General features: G+C 45.4%; 1 protein-coding gene across 2 annotated transcripts in view; it reads right to left on the reverse strand.

Moving 5' to 3' along the window:
- Positions 1-1,745: 1,745 nt before the first annotated feature.
- The window catches only part of PBX1 (PBX homeobox 1), a 324,640-nt gene continuing 304,296 nt past the window's right edge, over positions 1,746-22,089 (reverse strand). Inside the window, exon 9 of one of the 2 annotated variants that reach the window (XM_035278949.3) lies at positions 1,746-1,824. In XM_035278949.3, the coding sequence (XP_035134840.1) occupies positions 1,789-1,824 (36 nt within the window). In that variant the 3' untranslated portion in view covers positions 1,746-1,788. The remainder of the gene's footprint in view (positions 1,825-22,089) is intronic. The other variant, XM_054247504.2, reaches the window with a different exon arrangement.

Consider the following 22,089-nt stretch of genomic DNA (forward strand, 5'->3'; position numbering starts at 1 on the left):
TAATACTTTTTGTAAATTCATAGCAGATTGATCTATAATTAACTAGGAAAGACATGGGGTGGCTGAGAGAATATCAAGAAGGATATTGGCTTTCCCTTGCTGCTGTGTTTAGAGGCCTGGTGAAAAAAGATGTCTCTACCAATCCTTACCCCTGACCCTGTCTCCCAGGTACCAAATAAAAAAACTAAAAAGGCTCAGTAGGCTGGGCGCGGTTCCAGCACTTTGGGAGGCACTTTGGGAGGCAGAGGCAGGCGGATCACGAGGTCAAGAGATCAAGACCATCCTGGCCAACACAGTGAAACCCTGTCTCTACTAAAAATACAAAAAAATTAGCTGGGCATGTTAGCACGCGCCTGTGGTCCCAGCTACTCGGGAGGCTGAGGCGGAAGAATCGCTTGAACCCAGGAGGCGGAGGTTGCAGTGAGCCGAGATTGCACCACTGATGACAGAGCAAGACTCCATCTCAAAACAAAAAACAAAGGCTCAGCGATATTCTTGGGCAAGGGTCTGGACTCAGGTCTTTAAATAAGAGCTTCAGAGCATGTAGTCGGACAAGCTGGGACTTCCAGAAGCCAGCATGAATTGAAAAACAAGTCATGCCACATTCACATCACTTACTACTTGGTAAGGGGGTTCATGGAGCAGCAGGGAATTACTATAACTGTGTTTCTTCAAAACGTGAACAAACACCCTCTTCTTCCTAGGCTAATGGTGAGTAATGTGAAAGTAACATGCCAAACAAAGAGAAGAATCATACTGAATGAATCAACCTTCTGGCCTGGAGCCCTCAAGTGTTTTGCCACAAGGCTCTGATCCTGTCCTGCCCTGATCAAATATGAATGACTTGGATGAAGGCAGCATAGTAGGGTGGTAATGAACATGACCTTCAGAGTCAGACCGAGTTGGGTTCAAATCCTGTCTCAACTACATACTGGTTGTGTGTCCTTGCCTAAGTTACTTAAACTTTCTGAGTCACAGTTTCCACAAATATAAAATGAGGATTATAACACATTCTTCATAGAGCTGGAATGAGAGCACAGTGAAATATTCTGTGCAAAGCCCAATACCTGTTGGAGAAATACTGCAAAAGTGGTAGCTCTTTGTTGCGTATTAAACACATTGCGAGTAATGAGCTAATATGTTAGATGACAAAATCAGGATCCAGAAAGGTCTCACCAGGCTGGACTCAAGGACCAAATCTAATAGGATGGCACTTAACAAGGATAAATGTAAAAGTACTGCAATTAGATCTGAACAGAGAGCTGCACACATGCCCGGGGGGAGACAGGGCTTATCAACAGCACACCTGAAAAAAGCCTTGGGAGCATTATGTGACTCCTGCCCATTATAGGCCAGTGGCGTGAGGTGGCTGCCAAAAAGCAAATGCAGTCTCAGGCAGCATAAAGGCAGGCGCATTGTCTGGAACAGAGGAAAATAATGCTCATCTCCTCTGCCTCTCTCTGGGTACCACACGTTAGTAGGGGTGTTGATAGCCCACGCTTTTATCCGGAATACACAGAATCAGGATAGCAAGAAGACACAAACCCCATCCGAGCAAAGAACAGCAGAGGCAAGAGAAGCCCAAGGAGGCTCAGGACATGTGTCTATAAACATTTGTGCATGATGGATGAGATCCCTTGTGATGGCAAATTCCCCGCTCCTCTCTGTTTAAGGAGAGAACAGTGACTAGAGATGTGGGGCACAGAAAGGAGGTTGCTGTCCGACATACAAAGAAGATACCTCTAACCATGAACGCTGTCCACGCGTGGAGAGGCAGTGAACTCCCCGTCACTGGAATGGTCCAGGCCAGTGCTGCAGGATTGCCTGTGGAAAATGTTGTAGAGTGATTACTATGCCCTCTTAAAGTAGGGCGCAATCTGTAGTCTAAGTGCCCCACAAATCGTTTGTAAAATCTTGTAAGTATATGAATAAGTGCATTTTTCACTGGGAGAAGATTCATAGCCTTCTTCAGATCCTTTATGGGACCTGAAATTCTACCCCCAAAGGTTAAGATGAACCGAGCTCAAGTGTTATTTATTTCGATATTTATTGAACACATGCTATCTGCTAGTAGAGAACACAGAGATGAGGAAGATGCTGAATTGCTGTAAAGGGAACCTTTGAGTTTGGTGTGTTCTTTTAAACAAACAAGCGTAAAACTATCCTTATGTGTGCCATGATACAGAATGGTGTGCAGTAGAGCCGCAAGAAGGAAGGTGGTCCATTCTCCCTGAGAGCAGGTTCCTTCTCTGAGGTTGACAGAAATCAGTGGAAAGTACTTTGTCCACCTTCACCACTCTTTGGGTGCGAGTTATCCTCACTTGCTTCCCACAGGCTCCCAGGGGAAGCAGATTTGGCAAAACAGCAGATATCCTGCGAGCTCCAAGCAAGGCTCTGGGAAATGCTCATCTCCAGACCTGACCTTTCCTCCAAGACGCCATCCCACCTGTCCATGATGGGGCAGGGTGACTATGATGTCTTAAAATGAGGTGCCATTAAATCTGTAGAAAAATGATTTTGACCGGTTCATGAAAACCCAAATCAGCAGCTGCTTGTGCCTGTGTGCATATGCACATTAAACTGCCAGCCTGCTTTACACTTATTTTCCCACCATGTAATGCCTGCTTTATTGGGCCAATAAATTGGAGGCAGTAATATACACCCATTAAAATCCTACCTAGCTTGCAAGGCCTGGCTCTCTCCCTACATCCCTCAGAGGTCTCCCCAGTCCCTCTGCCCACTGAAAGCACCCTATTCTCTGAGCCCCTGCAGCATGCACTGTGTGTGCCTCTCATCGAGCACCTGCTGTTTGCCATTTTTGTACCCTTACTTAGGTGAATCCTGTGAGTACATTTTTCTAGTGTTAGACTAAACAAGATCATACCTGACAAGATAATCAACTCTGGAAGGATGTGGAACCTGTCTGATCCTTCTCCTCTGTCTTTGGCTGACTTTTTAATAAGGCAGAGTATGTCATAGGGGCTCAATTAAATAGGATGAAATAATGATTATAAAACTAGAGTGTTTTAGGTAATCAGCTTGATCTCGTTGACAGGTGTGAAAAGGGAATGGGGGTGGGATTGAAGACTCCCAGAGAGGAGTAGATGAGTTTCGTACCTCTGATCTTACCCCCAACTCTGAGCAAAATAGGAGATGGGGAGTGACGCCCCATGGCCTCCCACTGGGACCCTGTCCAGAAGAACTCTGAACAAGGAAGGATGTGGAAATGTGTCCTTTTGACATGAACAAATGATTTCTTTGATTTACTTTTAGATTTGTTTGGCTAGAATTATAGAATTTAGGGCTAGAGAAATGTTAGAATTCAAAAGCACAAACTCCTTATGTTAAAGGTGATGAAACTAAAGTCAGCAGAGGTCGGGTGCGGTGGCTTATGCCTGTAATGCCAGCACTTTGGGAGGCCGAGGCAGGTGGATCACCTGAGGTCAGGAGTTCAAGACCAGTCTGGCCAACCCCATCTCTACTAGAAGTACAAAAATTAGCTGGGCATGGTGGTGTGTGCCTGTAATCCCAGCTGCTCTGGGAGGCTGAGACAAGAGAATTGCTTGAACCGAGGAGGCAGGGAATGCAGTGAGCCAAGATTGTGCCAGTGTACTCCAGCCTGAGTGACAGAGCAAGACTTCATCTCAAAATAAATAAATAAATACAGTCAATAGAGAAAAAGTGATTTTAGAATGAGAATAATTAAAATCACTTGATCATAGACCTCGTAAAGAGCAAAAGAGATCAAGGTCTAGGTGTCCTGGGTCCTAAATAAGTGGTCCTCTACTTCAACCCTCCAGAGTTTCCCTCAGGTCTTTCTGAGTAGAGTTTGTAGCCCTGGTGGTGACCTAAGGGGCCTCTTGGTTACTGCACCAGCTGTCCCCCTTCCTGTTCTCTTTGTTCCAGCCATGCTGGCCTCCATGCCACTCCCGGAAATGCCAGGCATGCTCCCACCCCAGGACCTTTGAATGTGCTGTATACTCTGCCTGGCTGCTTCTGCCCCAAATTCCATGGGCTTGTGGCCTCACCTCCTTTAGGTCTTGTTCAAATGTCACCTTTTTAGTGAGGCCAAACTGACTAAAATGACATCCCCTACTGTCTGCTCTCGCCAAACATTCGCCTCTTTCTCCGAGTGCAGGCACTACTTGGTCTGCTTGAGTTCTCTACCCCTGATACTTAGAATCGGGCCTGGCACATAGAAGGTGCTCAGCAAACTCTCATTAAATGAGTGACAGCAGTGCTGACCAGGATGAAACCCACAGCCCAGGAGCTTCAATGTTAGATTCAGGGACACGTGAACCAAGGGCTAGATATGTAGCCATATTTTGTCCTCAAGTCTCTTCTAGAAACCTGCCAGAGCCACATGGAGCCAAATGTGGGAAGTTAACCTGCCTCACCCTGGCCTGGGAGCTTATCCAGGCTTCCTGACTAGCAGAGCAGAAACAGGCAGATAGATCTCCTGGGGTTTTAACTATGAAGTTAGAATTGTGGCCTTCAGGTTTTTCAGTGGAGTAAAGTCGTCATGACCACCATTGTCACCGTTGCACAGTGTTCTGTTGCGATCGGGCGTGTTCAGGGTGGGATGGCCATAGACCATTGCACAGTGTTCTAAATAAACCTTAGCAACTGAATGGAAAGTCCTGGGCTGACTGCGGCATGGCAGCATTGACGTACTGCTTAGGTTTTGTTAAAATAAAAGCTCATTATTAATTCAGGCCAGGGACAGAAAAAACACAATTGAAACTGTCAGAGGCCCATCTGCCAAAGGCCGGGAGACTGCCAGCAACAGGCCTCGAACCTGCTTGGAGAACCACTGACTCAGATGAGGAAACAAAGCCCAGGCTCAGGACAGTTAGAATCAGCAGCTGCGGTAGTTGTGAAATGTCTCGCCATCCCAGAGCCCTTGGAGTCACAATGGTTGTAACTGGCTTTTAGAAGTGCTTCAAGAGTCTGAGCCATATCCCACCAGAGCATTACCTGGTGGAAGACGCCAGGTTCACAGACTGCTGGGAGCCTCTGTGGACAAGCCCAGATCTTCCACAAAAGCTTCTCATTGAGTCCTCCCCACTGTGTGTGTTCCAAGAAAGCTAGAGCTCTTTAAGGGCCAGAGAGACTGAGGACAAAGATTTTCTTCGTGCATATTATCCAAATCCAAGCATTTCCAAAACCAAGATGGCAGAGGATTCTTTCTTTGGTCTCACCCATCCCTTGGACCATGCTATTTGCAAATAAACCAGGTTTCAGAGTTCATGGCAGACCTTGCTCTCTCTCTCCCTTTCCTGTACTTCATGTAGGGTCCTTGTAGATGAGGTAGCCATCTGGACTCAGATCCAAACACCAACTCAAAGCAGGGACACGCCCCAATGAAAGCCCGGACTCTCAACTGTCAGCTCACCCTGCCCCTCCATGCCCGCTAGCTGCCTAGGTGGTCAGGGGTTCTCAAATTCCTTCCCACTGCGTGGAGCCGCACCAAGGGAAGAGAGGGTGTCTCAAGGCCGACACCGGCTAAAAACAATGGCCCCTCTCAGGAGTCACCTCTGGCTGTGGCTCAACTGGAAAACATTAGCCATTTCCTTAGCCTGGTATTGTGCACGGATGGAAATTTAAAGCTAGCAGTGAGCTGCTCTATTCTTTCTCTTTCTCCATATTCTCTTCTTTCTCCCATATGAAATGCTGGGGGCCCACCTGAGACCTAACATTTGTCTGTTTTGAGAATAGATGAGTATTTATTAGAATTAAACAGCTGGGAGCTCTGTGATATTTAGACGGGTATTAGGAGGAGTGTATGAAAAGAAGATAATGCTGGGTCTTTTTTTCTGTAAACCAGTCTGGGCTGTTACTGAGGGGATTTCTTGGGTCTCCTGTGAGAGCCAGATACAGTTAATTTCCTGCAAAAGCTGCGGGCTGGGCCTCGCTGATATTGCAGTGTTATTTAGAATAGAAAGGTCAGGCCTGAGATTGAATAATCATTGACAAGAAATCCATGGGGGATATGAAGCAGTTGGTAAGCAGTGACTGAAGCCTCATCTGACTCCTCCCCACTTCCCTTTCTTCCTGGGTATCTGGCTGATCCTGGGGTTTATTTATTATTCTTTCCTCAAATGTTTCCTGAACCCTCCGAGCTAGGGGGAAAGGTGTGTTCAGACAGAGAGGGCCAGCTTTAAGGCCACCTTTCGAGTTGGGATGCTCAACCTTACGGACTGGATAGGCCCACTTTGGCTCTGGGGCCATTTGCCTGGGGCACCTGTACATGAATTTTCAAATCGCAAATGGTGGCTTTCTCCTCAATGCCTGAGGCACTTTGTCCCCAGCAGGGCTTTCTTTTTTCTCCTTCTTTTTTCTGTTGTCTGAGCTGCAGTCTGCATAGCCCAATTTTATAGCCTGTCCTGAGTGTGAAGCCAAATGCAGAATGCTGGAAAGCACAAAGAGAAAAGAGATGGATGGAACACCTGCCGTGTGTCAGTCATGTGCTGTGTCTTTTGAATATAGTATCTCATGAATCCTGGCAACCCGGAAATCCCTGCTCTGCAGATGAAGGAGAAGCCTCAGAAGGCTCAGAGAGGTTTGAATAACTTGCTCAAGACCTCCCAGTTCCTAAGCAGCAGAACAAAGATTTAAAACCTAGAGCTTTCTGGGTACCAAGCTCATGCCCTTTCTCTGTGTCACATTGTCTATTAAATTTTCTAATCTCCACTGTGGACTCTTTTTCTGATGCTATCCTTCTTCTTTTTAATCCAGTCTCTCTTGAGGGTTTCTTAGAAATCCTTGTTTTCAATAAAAGAGTTTATCTTGCTGAAAAGCATCAGTAGCCATCGTATCAGGAGTCAGGTCCCAAAGATTGGGTGGCATAGGGTTGTGCCCAGCTTAGAAAGAGGAGAAATGTGCCAGGGGACTTTAAAGATCTCTTCTGAATCTCAGATGCCACGTAATTTATTTTAAAATTAGATTTATTTCTTAAAGATTTAGTCATGGGATGATTCTTCAAAGCATAGTTATCTGGCTTAATTTAAAAACATTAAAGTACATAAATAATAAAATAATCAACAATTCATCCATCAGCCACCAATTGTGAATTAGCATCTAGGTCACGGTTACAGTTATTCTGACTGGAGCCAGGTAGGGGTTAGTGCCTACCTCTGGTTAGAATAAGGGAAGGTCTATAATTATAAAGTCTGGATCAGCATGATGTCTCTGAACAGCTCATAAACCAGGTAAGATGATCAATAGGGAAAGTCATTTGAGGATGACTTCTTGGCACATTGGCTTCGGGCCACAGGTTGTCTGTTGCTGTGCTATGTTATCACAGAGTATTCTGGTATCTGGTGACATTTCCTGTGCTCCCTGTGACTCCATGGCTGGGTAACATGGAGAAATCCTAGGTAATAGGCTGGTCTGGGACCACAGCCTCTTCTCTTGGTTGCCCACTGGCAGATGAGGAGCTACGAGTTTGAAGACCTCCAGTGTGAGTAGATGAGTGTGTCATCTGCTTCACCCGAGTTTCTGTAAATCCAACTCCTTCACTGAGATGCAATTTGATCATTGCTGCCAAGTCAGTTACAGAATAATGAATAGGAATATATTTTTGGCTTTCTTGGTTTTAAAACACAGGCTTAAAACAACAGTACAAGTTGTGAAGCGCCATGATCTGGTGGCTGGTGTATGAACTGGAAGCTTAGAGTCTGAGTTTTAGCTCCAGACTGCACGCCCCTTTCTCCTGAAAGAATTGAGGTAACTGTATGCCTTGAGTCCATTTCCTGAGGCTACAGAAAGGGCGAGGACTTGCCATGGCATTGACAGCTTATTTCTTTGAATGTCTGAGTACTTCAGTGCAGCGTAGATGTCTTCTATTGCCCCTTTCCCCATCCTTTCCTGAGCCCCCATTTCCACACTGAGGCAAGAACTCTTTCTGTCATTTCACCTGTACCTGGATTCTGTCAGTGCAATGTTTAGGACAATAGATATTTCAAGCAGGAATGTGCACATTCTGGAAAAAAATTAAGTATGAGGTGGTATGACAAAGCGATCAACAGCTCCGACTCTGAAGCCGGACTCCCAGCTCCTCTGCTTTGTATCTTTACACCTTTTGGAAAGTGATCAGCCTCTCGGTGCTTCAGTTTCTTCGTTCATAATGAATATAATAATAGCACCTACTTAGGATTGTTGAGAAAACCAGTGAGTATGTGCAAAACTCGTAGAGCTGTGCCTGGTCCATGGTAAGCACGATAACATGGAGACGTAGCTTTTCCTGCCCACTCTGCATTCATACCTTCAAAGCACCTTTTCCAGTGTCAAGCACTCTGGCATGCACCCAAATTAGATAAGAGGAAATTGGTGGTGATTTCTTACCCAGTTGGTTCAGGTGGAAGCTGCAGGCTCCCAGAATCTCAATCCTGAACTTTTCTCTGAATGTGATTCTAGAAGCAAACCTTGAGATGTTCCTTTGAGCATGCTTGAGGGCAGCATGAACAGATCCATTCATTCAACACACATTAATGAGAACCAGTTATGAGCCAGGTACTTCCTTGGGCAATTTACTCCTTAGTCACCTCATCTCAGTTTCATCACCTGCAGAATGGGAATCATGACACCTGCCCTTTTGCGACCACAGGATTGTTCCGAAGCGCCAAAGGAATGTGTCAGCATACTTTATAAAATGCTAGACAAATTGTTGGTGCCAATATTATAACCATGATGACTGTCACTGTCTGTAGGGTTGTGACCCTGCCATCAGATGGCAATCCCCCCGGTGCAGAGCAGCACTAGATCAGACGGATGACCTCGGGGACACAAGCTCCATGGCACCATCTGGCATCCTCTTTGCCTTTGATTTATCAATGCAGATCTCTCCCCATGCAACACTATAAAGGCAGGTTGTGTGACACCTTTACTGCCTGGCACAATGTGGAGCAGGGATGATCTTATGCATGCAGGGACAAGGTGCAGAGGCTCACTTCTGCCTCCTGAGCATAGGTTTCTCAGGTGGGAAAAGGCTGCTGGTACTGCCAAGGGGAACTTGGCCATTCTAGCTGCCCTGGGATAGGTCAGGCTGAGCCCGGGCAGTAGCAGGACAGCCAAGGTCCAGCCAGGTGGAAGATGTCTTTGCAACCCCTCACCCTTTCCCTCCCCCAGTTTGCTCTGGTGGCTGCCATCCCTGAAGTTTATAGGTATCATTACCTATGAAAAATCTGTTCCATCTGAAGACAGCCGGGGTTGGGGATGGGTGGCAGATTGCAATTTAATGATCAGATTAAAATATGCTAAAGCAAACAAATAAATAAATAAAAAGCCCAGCAGCCTGGAGCACCACAATTCATTCTGTGGGCAACAGAGGCTGGGGCTCCAGGGACCAGCTCGTAATTCACCCCACAGGCAGGTTTAGTAGCCTGTTACTGTATGACCACAAGGAGAAACAACACTCCAAGAAAGATTTACACGGAATGGCACTGGAGGCTGAAGGGCTAGGGCCTGGGAGAGGAGGGAGATGTAGGAGACTAGCAGGTCCTGGGGCTAATAAGGGAGAAAGAATGAATTCTAAACTTAGTCCTGCCAGAGACAGTGGCCCATGTATTCCCTCCCCTTCTGAGTTTCCCCTGGCCCCTCCACAACTCACCACACTTGTGTCACCCTGCCCGTGGCAATTAAACATAACTTGATAATACCACTTAGGGTCATTTTTCTATTTCACAGCTTACCAGACTGAGAGCTCACCAGGGAAGAGCCTGTGAACTATTCCTCTTACTATCCCTGCTTTTAAACACAAAGATGCTACTCAGTAAGTACATGCTGGGAAGATGAATAAATGAAACCACTATTCTATCAGAGCTTGCACACCTTACTGAGAACTATTTTGTGCAGGTGCTGTGGGGCATGAAAGATGGGTGAAAACATGCCAGTCCATGCGGTCCTCCCTTCTCGACCTCCCTGTCTTCCTTGGGGACCATTCCTTGCTCTCTCTGATCTGCATTCGGGTACCGATATCTGCCAGGTTTCCTCCTCCAGCACAACCTTTGTACCTACTCTGCCTTCTGCCTAGGACTCCCTTTCTGTCCATACTTAACTGATTTGTCAGTTTATAGATTGAAAGGCAATTTCTCAAGAAGACATTGTCGACCCCGTTGATGAATTCAATCCCCTTTATTATAGACTCTTATAGAATCACATATCTTTTATTCGTATTACATATCAGAGTTGCAGATTTACAATTACCTGAGTGAATGTTGGATTGATATTAAATACCCCCACTAGACAGTAAACACCCTGAGAGTAGGACTGGGTATTTCTGTTTTTGCTTGTCATCCCTGGCACTCAGAACCATGCTGGTTCATTGTAGGTCCTCAGGAAGTGTTTGTTGATTAGAGGAACAGTACCTTTCCCTAGGGACCTTAAGAAATGAATATCACTGAGCCCCCACCTCGGCATGTCCTATGAATCCACGACCTGTCATCCTTGGCCCTCCTCTAACACGTCTATAATTATTACAGCAGATCTCCATGAAGCTACATTGTAAAAGTGATTAGGGCAGCTCCCTGCCAGGGCCCAGCATGGCTGTGGATTGCTGTTGTGTCTCAAGGAAGAGAAGAAGGGTGAGGAGATCTGAGATAATCATTCATTTCTCCCCTTTGGGGAAACTTTTTTTGATCACACTCAGCAAATGATGCTCTTGTACCAATAACAAATGTCAAATGCTCTGCCTGGGACTTGGGGGAGACAGAACATTAGCAAAAGGAGGAGCAATTCAATGAAAAGGACAGAATTTCTGTTTAAGAACTGGAAAGTCAAGTAACAAATGTCACTAGAGACTCCAGGGAGACAGCTTTGCATCAGCAACCACCACTGAAAAAAAAAAAAAAAACCACAACTACCTTTAATCATCTTGAACTCCCCGCTTCCTGGAATCTTCCACAGGGTCTCCCTCTCTCACTTTGACAAGATCCTTAGCTCTGAACACTGTAGCATCTATTGGCAACTGTGTTGGCTGGACCGAGTGCTGGGGAAGTAGCCAAGGGGAGCCATGAGAGCAGCAGATGAAGCCCTATAGTATGACACATAAAACAGCATTGCAAATAAGGACACCATATCTCCAGTCCATGGTGGCTTGGCTTCTGGCAAATCTCTGTTCACGTATTAATCAGACAACTGTGAATCAAATGTGGGGGCGGTTGTTCAGTCTTCTCCTATATGAGATGGTAATTGGGATAACATCTTATTCACCTGTTTATTCCCGCTCAGCATCAGTGTTTGAACTGAGCTGAAATCAAGGTGTTCTTGGTTCAGAAGAGAGCCAGAAATATAAATGAGTAATTGCAACACACTGGGACGAGTGCTACAAGAGAGGAATAGACAGGGTGCTGTGGGAGCAATAGTCCTTGGTGGGAACGCAGGAATGGGTGGCATTGGCACTGACCCTTGAAACCCAGGAAGGTGTTCCAGCAGGAAGACAGTGGAATAGAAAGGAGAAATCGTGTGTGCAAAGGCAGGTCTAGTGAAGGCAAATGGACTTTGCTTATTCCAGGATTTTCTCTGGGTCCTCACACCATCAACTTCTGCCCCAAATATTGCGGTTGCCTCCTCACCGGTCTTCTTATTTCCCAACCTGCTTCCCTGTGGTCTACTCACAACACTGCTGCCAAAATCACACTGTTAAAACTTAAGTCATGTCACGCTACTCCTCCATCCCAAACAATCCAAGGCCTCCGGGATCACTCAAAAGAATAGCGAAAATTGTTACTAGGCCCTACAAGAGGCCTGTGGAGCCTGCTCCTCCCTTTCATTATTAATTTCCCAACCACTTCACCTGATAGTCTTCCCCTCACTTTCTCTGATCCAGCCACCTTGGGCTACTTGCAATTCTTCAAACCCACCAAATGTGTTTCTGCCCCAGGGCCTTTGCATGGGCGGTTCTCTGCCTGGAATTCTCTTCTCAGATAACCTAATGATTTACTCCCTTACCCCTTCAGCAGTTTGCTCAAAATCACCTTTTTTTTTTTTTTTTTTTTTGTGAGATGGAGTCTCACTCCATTGCCCAGGCTGGAGTGCAATGGCGCGATCTCAGCTCACTGCAACCTCTGCCTCCCAGGTTCAAGTGATTCTCTTGCCTCAGCCTGCCGAGTAGCTGGGATTACAGGCATGTGCCACCACCCCAGGCTAATTTTTGTATTCTTAGTAGAGATGGGGTTTCGTTATGTTGGCCAGGCTGGTCTCTAACTACTGACCTTGTGATCTGCCCACCTCGGCCTCCCAAAGTGCTAAGATAACAGGCACGAGCCACCCTGCCCGGCCTCAAAATCACCTTCTTAGTCAATCTTCTAAACCACCCTATCTTGATTTGCCCCAGACCCTCTACCCGCCTTTCTTACCTCTTTCCCTTAGCACGTGTCACTTCTAACACACCGTTTGGTTTCCTCGTTTATTTTGTTTATTACTGATTTCCTCTTCTGCTGCAACCTAAGATCCCTGACAACAGAGAATTTGGTCAAAGTCCTTTCCTTATTACCTAGTTTAGTGCCTGGCACACGGTAGAGTGGTGGGGAGGTATTTGCTCAATATTTGCTAAGTGGAGGAATAAATGAATACATAGTTTAAAATAACCAAACACTGGCGGGAATATTCAGGTTTGTTAGATAACCCAGGCCGTCGTCTCAAGAAGAATTGGGATTCTTTAAATAAATCACAAACGATATTTAGAAGTGAGGTAAGCAGAGCTGCTCTTAAACAAACCTGCGAGGCCACGCTGTGGAAGTTTGTCTTCACACCTGCTGTGTACTCACTTTGAGACCTGGTTCTCCATCAGTGCCCCTTGTTTGACTTCTTACTACCGAGATGCTGAGATCTCACTTGAGGGAGAAAGGAGGTGATATGTCTCTAGTGCCTCGTGTGCCTTACTCGAATGGTTTCAATCGCTCCCTGGCTTCCCTCCTCTCTTTTGACGTTTCTCCTTTAAACCTTTTCCTCGTCTCTGTATTCCTTTTCCTCTTTTTTGTTTCTTCCATTTTTCTCTCCTCTTTTGCCCTTTTTACCCTCCTCCTACATCCTGCTACTCCTCTATCCCAAACCTCCGACCCCTTCTCTCCGTATTTTCCTGTCTTTTCCCCATCTGTGCTCTCCGTCACCGTTTTATTCCCCTTTTCCCTCTTCTTTTTTGCCTTCCTTCCTCCTCTCTTGTCTGAGCACGTACTAAGTGTGTTACGTGGTGCTTTGTTCTGTGTGTGAGGGAGATCTGATCCTTGAGGTCTAACAATTTATGTGGCGAACCAAGACATCGAAAGGGACAATTCAAGGAAGGACCAAAGACACACTAGAGGAGCTCAGGGGAAAGGTGGATAACATCAGGAAGTAGAAAGGCTTCACAGAAGACAGGGACACCTGCATGAAGAAGGAGTGTGTGAGTGGGTCTGAGTGTGCTAGGGGCCGTCATTCTAGGTGGCTGACATCATGAGCAGGCAAAAAGAAAGAAATAAGCTTGGAATTTCTAGGGGTGCTGTAAGAAGACCAGTCTGGCTGGAGCCAACAATTTTTATTTGAGCCTAGTAAAAAAGGAGAAAAGATTAACGAAGCCCTCTCAGAATTCAGAATGTTCATTTTCTATCATTTTAACAGTATTTCTTTTCCTCCTCAGAGCAACCTAAATCTACATACATGTTATTAAAGAAAGCAATTGCCAACTCAACTTAGTGATCAGGCACTGGTGTCCTCCCAGCATTCAGCTGCCACTAAGTATTGACATTTGTTTGGAATCACGTACCTGCATGACTTGGGGGAAGGCAGAGTAACTATAATCCAGGCTTGAGAAGGTTTTAAATCAACATAATCATTGCTTCTGGGTGTGAGGGATTCCTGCTTAGCATCTTTCTGTCTCTCCTTGAGGCTAGATGATTTGAAATAATTGGGTCATAACATTTCTTGAGCAGCTTTCTTGGGCTTCCTATAGTTCCATCCCTTGACGGGATTAGCTACTCCAAGTCATACGATTGTAAGAACTTTTAAAATTTTCATCCACATCTGTTCCCATAGGCCCAGCCTAATTCTGCTTCTTCCTGGCTTTGTTAATGGACATCACAACTTTAAATTCTTGTCCAAGCTTATAAGTTAATGAATACAGTTGTATTTCTTACTGAGGACCCAGAGATTTGGGTTGTGTTTTGTTTAATCTTGCATTTTATTGAGCCAATCTTCCCAGTGGCAATTTAGCAGAAGATTTGTCTGGGGCCACATAGGAGGTGGCCAGTGCATGCTTGCTTGTTGAAGAAATGCAAGGCTGCTCTACAGATAGCTTGTCACTCTACATGATATCCCAAGTAACTCCCAGAGAAAGGAGTCAAGAGGACTCACAAACTTCTCAGCAGAGATTTTGCTGTTTGCCTAGCGGGGGTAATGTCAATGCAAAGCAAGTCCCAAGCGGGGAGTGCAGGCAATCTGAATAAAGCAGTGATGTGGGGAGTGATAGCACTGTAGACCTACAAGTGAAATCGCTGGTTTTATGTCACTGAAGGTCAAGATGCAGCGACTTGACTGGAACAACTTGGGTGCAGAGGGTAAATGGTTAATGTGATTGATACGGTCACAGTCTCTCCTTCTCTGAAACCAAATGCAGAAGGCCTTGCTTGAGCTCCCAGTCCATATGGCTATGCAGGAATTCAGGGCTCTGCAGGAGTCACTGGTCTATCCCCACAGATGTATCTGGAGAATGATCCAGGCCAGCCCGTACAGAAGGCCCTTTTTCTTAGATTTGAGGTAAGAGGTGGGGAACTGGCTTCATTCTCTAAGAAAGTTTACCAGAGTTCTGCACTTGGGGAGCAACCGGGTATCTCTTCTGTCATTAATAAAAGTGGTTTATTGATTTCCATTCAGCTATTGCTTCTTGTACTGATTGGAAAGAAGCTGGAAACCCCTAGCCCTCAACTGAGGTTAAGGTCAGCCTGGCAGATTTGTAAATAACCCAAAGATTAGCATGAGAAGATTTTATGCATTCAAGTAATTTATACATCCTTTCTCCCTAAGGTAGAATCTACAGCGCCTTGGCCATCGGAAGTCTAGAAAAAAAGCACTATGAGAGAACAAGGACTCAAAGAAAGTACACGGCGTGTATGAAGACAAAACTTCAATAACAGCATAGCTTTGTTGAAGATCTCACTTCCAAGCATCACGTTCGTGATTTGGTTGAAGAAGTCTGAATTTTCATGAGATGAGAGCCTGGGATGTGTAGCAGGCCTGAACCTCCCTTCCAGTGTTGGCTTTGCAATTCTTCATTCATTTATTTATGTGGGCCTTTAGATTGTCTGTTTGAGGCATAAGTGGGCCACACTGCACAGTCACCCCAAATTCTCCCTGCCTCTTCCTTTAATTAAAATACAAGACCTATAAAGGAAACATTAGTGGAGCTTGAGACCCTACCACAGGATTGCAAGCTGGTTCTTGTGAGAGTTGTGGTTTCAGAAACTCAGATTTGCAGTCAGCCACATTGCGTGTGTGTGTGTGTGTGTGTGTGTGTGCGCGCGCGCGCGCGCGCACATACACGTGTATTGGCTTTGGGGTGGTGACAGAGCATTTTATCAGTGAACTGACACAAAGGAATGGGGGCCCTTATTTATTGGAGGTGTTCATCTACTCTTGGGTTGAGACACAGAAATATTTTAGTGACATTTTTTACAAACCTGAGGCTAAAAAGACATTTACAAGGCATATACTTGGACTCTTTGTCCCTAGCAATCAGGTTTGGTCAGATTTTCTAGGACAAATGAAATAAATCAGTATATACATTTTTTAAGTTTGTGATTTTTGTAAACAAAATAGGAGCAGTGGAAAAGTGAACGGGAAATGATGGCAAGCACACTGACTGAACTGGGAGATGACAGGCACTTCCTCAGGAAGAATACGATCTTAGCAGCCAGTCTAGCATGATATAAAAGAAAGAAAATATCCTCATAGCTAACAGTTCTTTATAATGGAACTAAGAAACAGGACGGTATTTTAATTATTCTTAGCTTGAGTTTGAAGATGCACCCAGACAGATATATTAGAGAAATCACACTAATAACAAATGCATGTTTAGCATTTAGTGTGTGTCAGGCATTTTTCTAAGTGCTTTACATATATGAATGCATTTAATCCTCCTAGTGATTCTATGAAGTAGATACTAGAATTGTCTTCATTTTATTGATGAGGAAATTGAGGCACAGAGAGATTAAGCAACATATCCAAGTTCACATGGCTGATAATTAGTTATGGTAAAATGGGAAATATATATTTGGTCTTTGTCCCCAGTTCCTGGTACAGAACAATTGAAACATTTGGAATTTTCTTAGTGATATGGGTGATAGGAGAGTCTTTTGTTCTAATGAGGTGACTCTTGGCAGGGGGCTGGTCACCAGAAAGACCAAGACTCAATTCAAAGGTTAGAACTTTCAGCCCCACCCCACAATTCCTGGGTAAGAGGCTACAGACTGGGTCACCAATGCATATGGCCAGTGATTTCATCATTCAGATGTGTTTAATGAAAGAGATCCCTAAACAATGGGGTTCCAGGAGCTTCTGAGTTAGTAAACACATGCACACGCCAGAAGGGTGGCACATTCCAACTCCACGGGGTCAGAGGCTCCTGTGCTGAGGACCCTTCCAGACCTCTCCCTGTGTGCCTCTGTTTGGCTGTTTATTTGTATCCTTTATAATAAACTGCTAAATGGAAGAAAGTGGCTTCCTGAGTGCTGTGAGCCATTCCAGCAAATGACTGAAATTGAGGAGGGAGTCATGAGAACTCTCAAATTTTAGCCAGTCATCAGAAGTATGGGTGACACAATGCTTGCGGCTCGTGTCTGAAGTGAGGGCAGTCCTGTGGGACTGAGCCCTTAAACCTCAGGAGTCTGACGCTAATTCTGGGTAGTTGGTGGCACAATTGAATGGAATTGTAGGCCACCTAGTTGGTTTTGAGGAATTGGAAGAAAACGTCTCATTTGTTGTCAGAAGTGGTGTCAGGAAGAACCTGGCAGTAGCAGAGCTGGGATTCAAGTATGTGTGGTCTTGCTTTTAGGATCTCAGAGAAAACCAATGTGTTCCTCAATTCCAAAGGATCCATAAAGAGCCCAAAGCAGCAGATAGGGGGCCAGTCACGGCAGCCATTGGAGGTGTTCTCATTGGTGACTCAGAAAGGTTCACTAGGCGGAAACAGAAAAGGTGGACACATTTGAGACGGGAAAATCCAGAAGATCAGAGGAAAACACTTCAAGGATTGTTAGTGAATTCCAACATAGCAGTTAAGTGCATAGAAAAACAGACATGTCATGTGATCTGAAGTGTAGCGGAGGAGATGGGCTCTAAGGGAGGGCTTCTGGGAGGGTAGAAACACACTACTGCCATGTGATGGCTGAGCCTGGGCGTATGCTCCTGGGAAGACCCCGCCTGGGAAGCATTACACAACTCAAGGAATTAGAGCTGAACAGTGGAAGTGTTGGACAGATTTAGAGATATTGAAAAAAATTAAAAATATAATTTAGAAAAGTATGTTAGGAAAATAAATGGACCCAATAGCAGAGAGTGAGCCCTATGCAAGACAGAGAAGGGATGGAACCAGGGAAAGGTGCAGGTTAGAACATTTTGATCTTTGCAGGCTCTGCTTTAACAGAAGCTGGGGAACAGTAGGAGAGAAACATCAGGGACAAATATTAAGGGGAGGGCAGAAAGGAATGTTTCTGCGAATGCTGAAGCAGCACTGGTTACTCAAGGCCTGGGACTCTGAGGCAGAGTGAAGGGGAGCCTTTGTGGGGAGCCGTGCCCAGGGAAGAAGCCTTGCCCTCTGCACTAACACCAACAGTCAGCTTCAGGATTTGAGGTTGACTCCAACTGAGACAAAGGAAAAGCCCGGAGGAGATCATGAGCTGGAGGAATTCCAGAGAAGGAAGCAGCAGAAGGCACAGTGGTACAGGGATAAACATATCTGGGATTAGGAATGCAAGGTTTAAAGGGAAATGAAAAGCAAGATAAATCTCAAATGTGTATAAGCATACCAAGGGGAAGGCGGGAGCCTCAAGTGAGCCTGTGGACTGGAGAGGACTCATTTTACATTTTTGAATTTTTCACAAAGACATGAATATTTCAAAGGTCATTCTCAGAGAAAGGAGGCAGAACGCATAGATTGGATTGTTTCCCTCAGGAAACAGGAAGCGGAGTGCAAAATTAACCTCTTGCTGGTGGCTGTTTTTCATTACATTTGATAGTACTCAACTGGCACTGTAAAGATGGATGTAAAGATTTTATTTTTGCTTTTTCACGTGCTCTCTGTCTTTCCTGCTTCCTTACCAAGTTTTCAAATCTCTGCTATGGTCATTCGTTACCATTGGTCATGTTCTAGGCTCTGAGTTCTGGAAACTTTTTTTTTTTTTTTTTTTTGAGACGGAGTTTCGCTGTTGTTACCCAGACTGGAGTGCAATGGCATGATCTCGGCTCACCGCAACCTCCGCCTCCTGGGTTCAAGCAATTCTCCTGCCTCAGCCTCCCGAGTAGCTGGGACTACAGGCGCGCACCACCATGCCCAGCTAATTTTTGTATTTTTAGTAGAGACGGGGTTTCACCTTGTGGACCAGGACGGTCTCGATCTCTTGACCTCGTGATTCACCCGCCTCGGCCTCCCAAAGTGCTGGGATTATAGGCGTGAGCCACCGCGCCCGGCCTGGAAACTTAATTTTGTTGTAGAAGTCTGAGTGTTGCTGTGTTTTCTGAATTCTGTGCATCAGGCCAATACTGGGATATGGTTCATATGCCTCATCTGCCAACCTAGGGACTTTCTAGAAAAAAAGAGGGGGGATACTAGAGAGATTCAAGATTGGATTGATTGAATTTTGGAGGGAACAGAACAGTTATGCTCATTTCTGTAGAAGAGGTCCACTGCTGCTATAGAAGGAAGGCCTGAAACTTTACCTCTGGCAATGGAGTGAGGGTATACTGGCTGGGAATGAGCACAGAAGGAAGAAATTGAAGGCGGTGGAGTTGTAGACAAATATTTCTTTGAATTTTAACTTACAAGAGAGGAAGCTAGGCGTGGTGGCTCACACCTGTAATCCTAGCACTTTGGGAGGCCAAGATAGGCAGACTGCTTGAGCCCAAGAGTTCGAGACCAGCCTGAGCAATGTGGTAAGACCTCATCTCTACAGAAAATACAAACATTAGCCGGATGTGATGGCACATGGCTGTAGTCTCAGTTACTTGGGTAGCTGGGGTGGAAGGATCATTTGAGCCCAGGGAGACCAAAAGTGCAGTGAGCTGTGTTGGTGCCGCTGCACTCCAGCCTGGTGAAACAGCAAGACCCTATCTCTCAAAAACAATAAAAGAGACAGAGAGGAGGATTTGATTTTGAACTTCAACTTCTCTCTGAATATTAGAATGAGAGATCTGTATTCAAATAAACGCAATCACTTGGAGCCTTTAATGCTATCGTGGAGTGCATGTTAACTCTGGTGAGCTATGCTCTGAGGCTGGGCACTGTGGGAGAGAGTGAATTTTGGCTAAGGGTACAGGAGAACCTGGATATTAATGAATGTATCCTTCCGATCTACCCAGAAGCATCCTGAAATAAGAGCTGCACTGTCTCTTGCATGGGCCCTGGAAGGGTATACAAGGGCAATGATTCTCCAAAGAATGTGGCCCTGGGCAGTGCCACGGCTATAACCCTTTACCACCTTCCTTCCCTCACCCCTACAATGTCCAGGGTGACCTCAGAAATCTGCCTAAGGCCACAGGTTGAACCTCACTGGCCTTGGTCGTCAGCAAAACCACTTATTTCTTTGCACACTACAGTAGCTTTGCCACAGGAACGAGAGGGAACTCCCCAGAGCAGAGCATCATTCCTGGCTCTGCCCATCTGGTTCAGGGATCCAGATGAAAACAATCTCCTTGAACTCACCCGCTGAATGATTTGCTAAGACTATGTTCTTGAGCCTCTCTCCACACTGGATGTTTCCAGAAGGAAGGCTATATTCTGCATACTAAATGGTGGTCAGTAAAATTAACATTTTGTTGCATTAATTTTTTTTTCTTTTTTAATTTTAAAGTCTTATCAAAGTAAGCAGTGGGAATGAAGAAAGAACAAAGGGAAAATGTGGCACATATACACCATGGAATATTATGCAGACATCAAAAATGATGAGTTTGTGTCCTTTGTAGGGACATGGATGAACCTGGAGACCATCATTCTCAGCAAACTGACACAAGAACAGAAAATGAAATACCGCATGTTCTCACTCATAGGCAGGTGTTGAACAATGAGAACACATGGACACAGGGAGGGGAGCACTACACACTGCAGTCAGTTGCGGGGAATAGGGGAGGGACAGCGGGGGGGAGGGTGGGGAGTTGGGGAGAGATAGCATGGGGAGAAATGCCAGATATAGGTGAAGGGGAGGAAGGCAGCAAATCACACTGCCACGTGTGTACCTATGCAACTATCTTGCATGTTCTTCACATGTACCCCCAAACCTAAAATGCAATTAAAACAAAAGAACAAAGGAATCTGTAACTGGTTGCAATCAATTACTTGCAAACACTACTGCACTTGAACATGACTGGGAATAATGGGGATTTAAATGGGGATTTGGCCAGATGTGGTGGCTCATGCCTGTAATTCCAGCATTTTGGGAGGCTGAGGCAGGCAGATTACTTGAGGTCAGGAGTTCAAGACCAGCCTGGCTGATGTGATGAGACCTCGTCTCTACTAAAAATACAAAAATTAGTTGGGTATAGTGGTGCGTGCCTATAATCCCAGCTACCTGGGAGGCTGAGGCAGGAGAATTGCTTGAACTTGAGAGGCGGAGGCTACAGTGAGCAGAGATCATACAAAACTCTGTCTCAAAATAAAATAAAATAAAATCTGGATTTGGTGGAAGTCTAGTCTATAAGGATAGCCACGTACGAGTCTATGGTAAGGGAGAAGGGGATTTTGTGGTTTTAAGGGTTGAACCCTACACTTTTCCATACTCTCTAAGATCACTGCTGGCTGCTGACTTGATTCTTCCAGCTAGCAGGAAACATGCCGGTGTGGTCTGAAGATGGGAGCAAGGAGGCCTTCACGTGCTGCAGCTCTCCCTTCCTGATGACCACAGGCTTGGTGCTAAGGCAAGCTAGAAAACAAAATTTGGAGAATGTTGGGTAAATGGGTGTTTCTCCCGCATTCTTACATTTCCATAGCGGCGGAGATTTCTGCTTTCTCTACTTTGAGGGGGCAATATTGGATTGCACATCTCTGGCTCCTGTTAAATTCCTCTCTTGATCTTCTCTGTGAAGAGTAATGAAGACAAGTGTGGAATGCTGATATGGAAATGTCTCTACTGAAAGTGTGTCCAGTCAACAAAACAGCTGTACAGGGGGCTTGTCTTTTGTTCTTCCTTATCCTTATGGTTACTAGATGTGATGGAGATAAGTCAGCTGTCCACAAAGTTACTGTGTGCAATTATTCCCAGGAAGTGGCTGCCTTGCCAGGGACTACTTTTCTAATCCCCACGCCTACTCCTAGCCCTTGCATTTAGGAATATGAATAGAAGGGAAGTCTTGGTCAAGGCTTTGAAGAAGTGGGTGGGCCTTCTTCATACTCTTTCCCTTCTGCGGGCTAGATGTGAAAAGCTACAGATTCTTGGAGGATGGATGAGCCACAACGTAGAGGCACTTGGATCCCCGAATAATTTCATGGAGAGGAAGCACGCTGACCAGGACATTTGCCGTTAAGTGAGAAATAGCTTGCCTTAGCAATATTGCATTTAAGGCACTATACATTTTTGCTTTATTTGTTATATTGATTTAGTAACACTCTAAGTAATACATTTGGTAGGTGAGTTAGACTCCAATTCTCCATGCAATTGGAAAAGGAAGCAATTTGAGCCTGCTTGCTCCCCTAAATATATTCCAATGTTTAGATTTGAAGAGGGAGCCCAGGCATGGTGGCTTACGCCTGTAATCACAGCACTTTGGGAGGCTGAGGTGGGCAGATCACCTGAGGTTGGGAGTTCAAGACCCTGACCAACAAGGAGAAACCCCGTCTCTACTAAAAGTACAAAAAATTAGCCAGGCGTGGTGGTGCATGCCTGTAATCCCAGCTACTAGGGAGGCTGAGGC

This window comes from Callithrix jacchus, chromosome 18, assembly GCF_049354715.1.
Source record: "Callithrix jacchus isolate 240 chromosome 18, calJac240_pri, whole genome shotgun sequence".
NCBI lineage: Eukaryota > Metazoa > Chordata > Mammalia > Primates > Cebidae > Callithrix > Callithrix jacchus.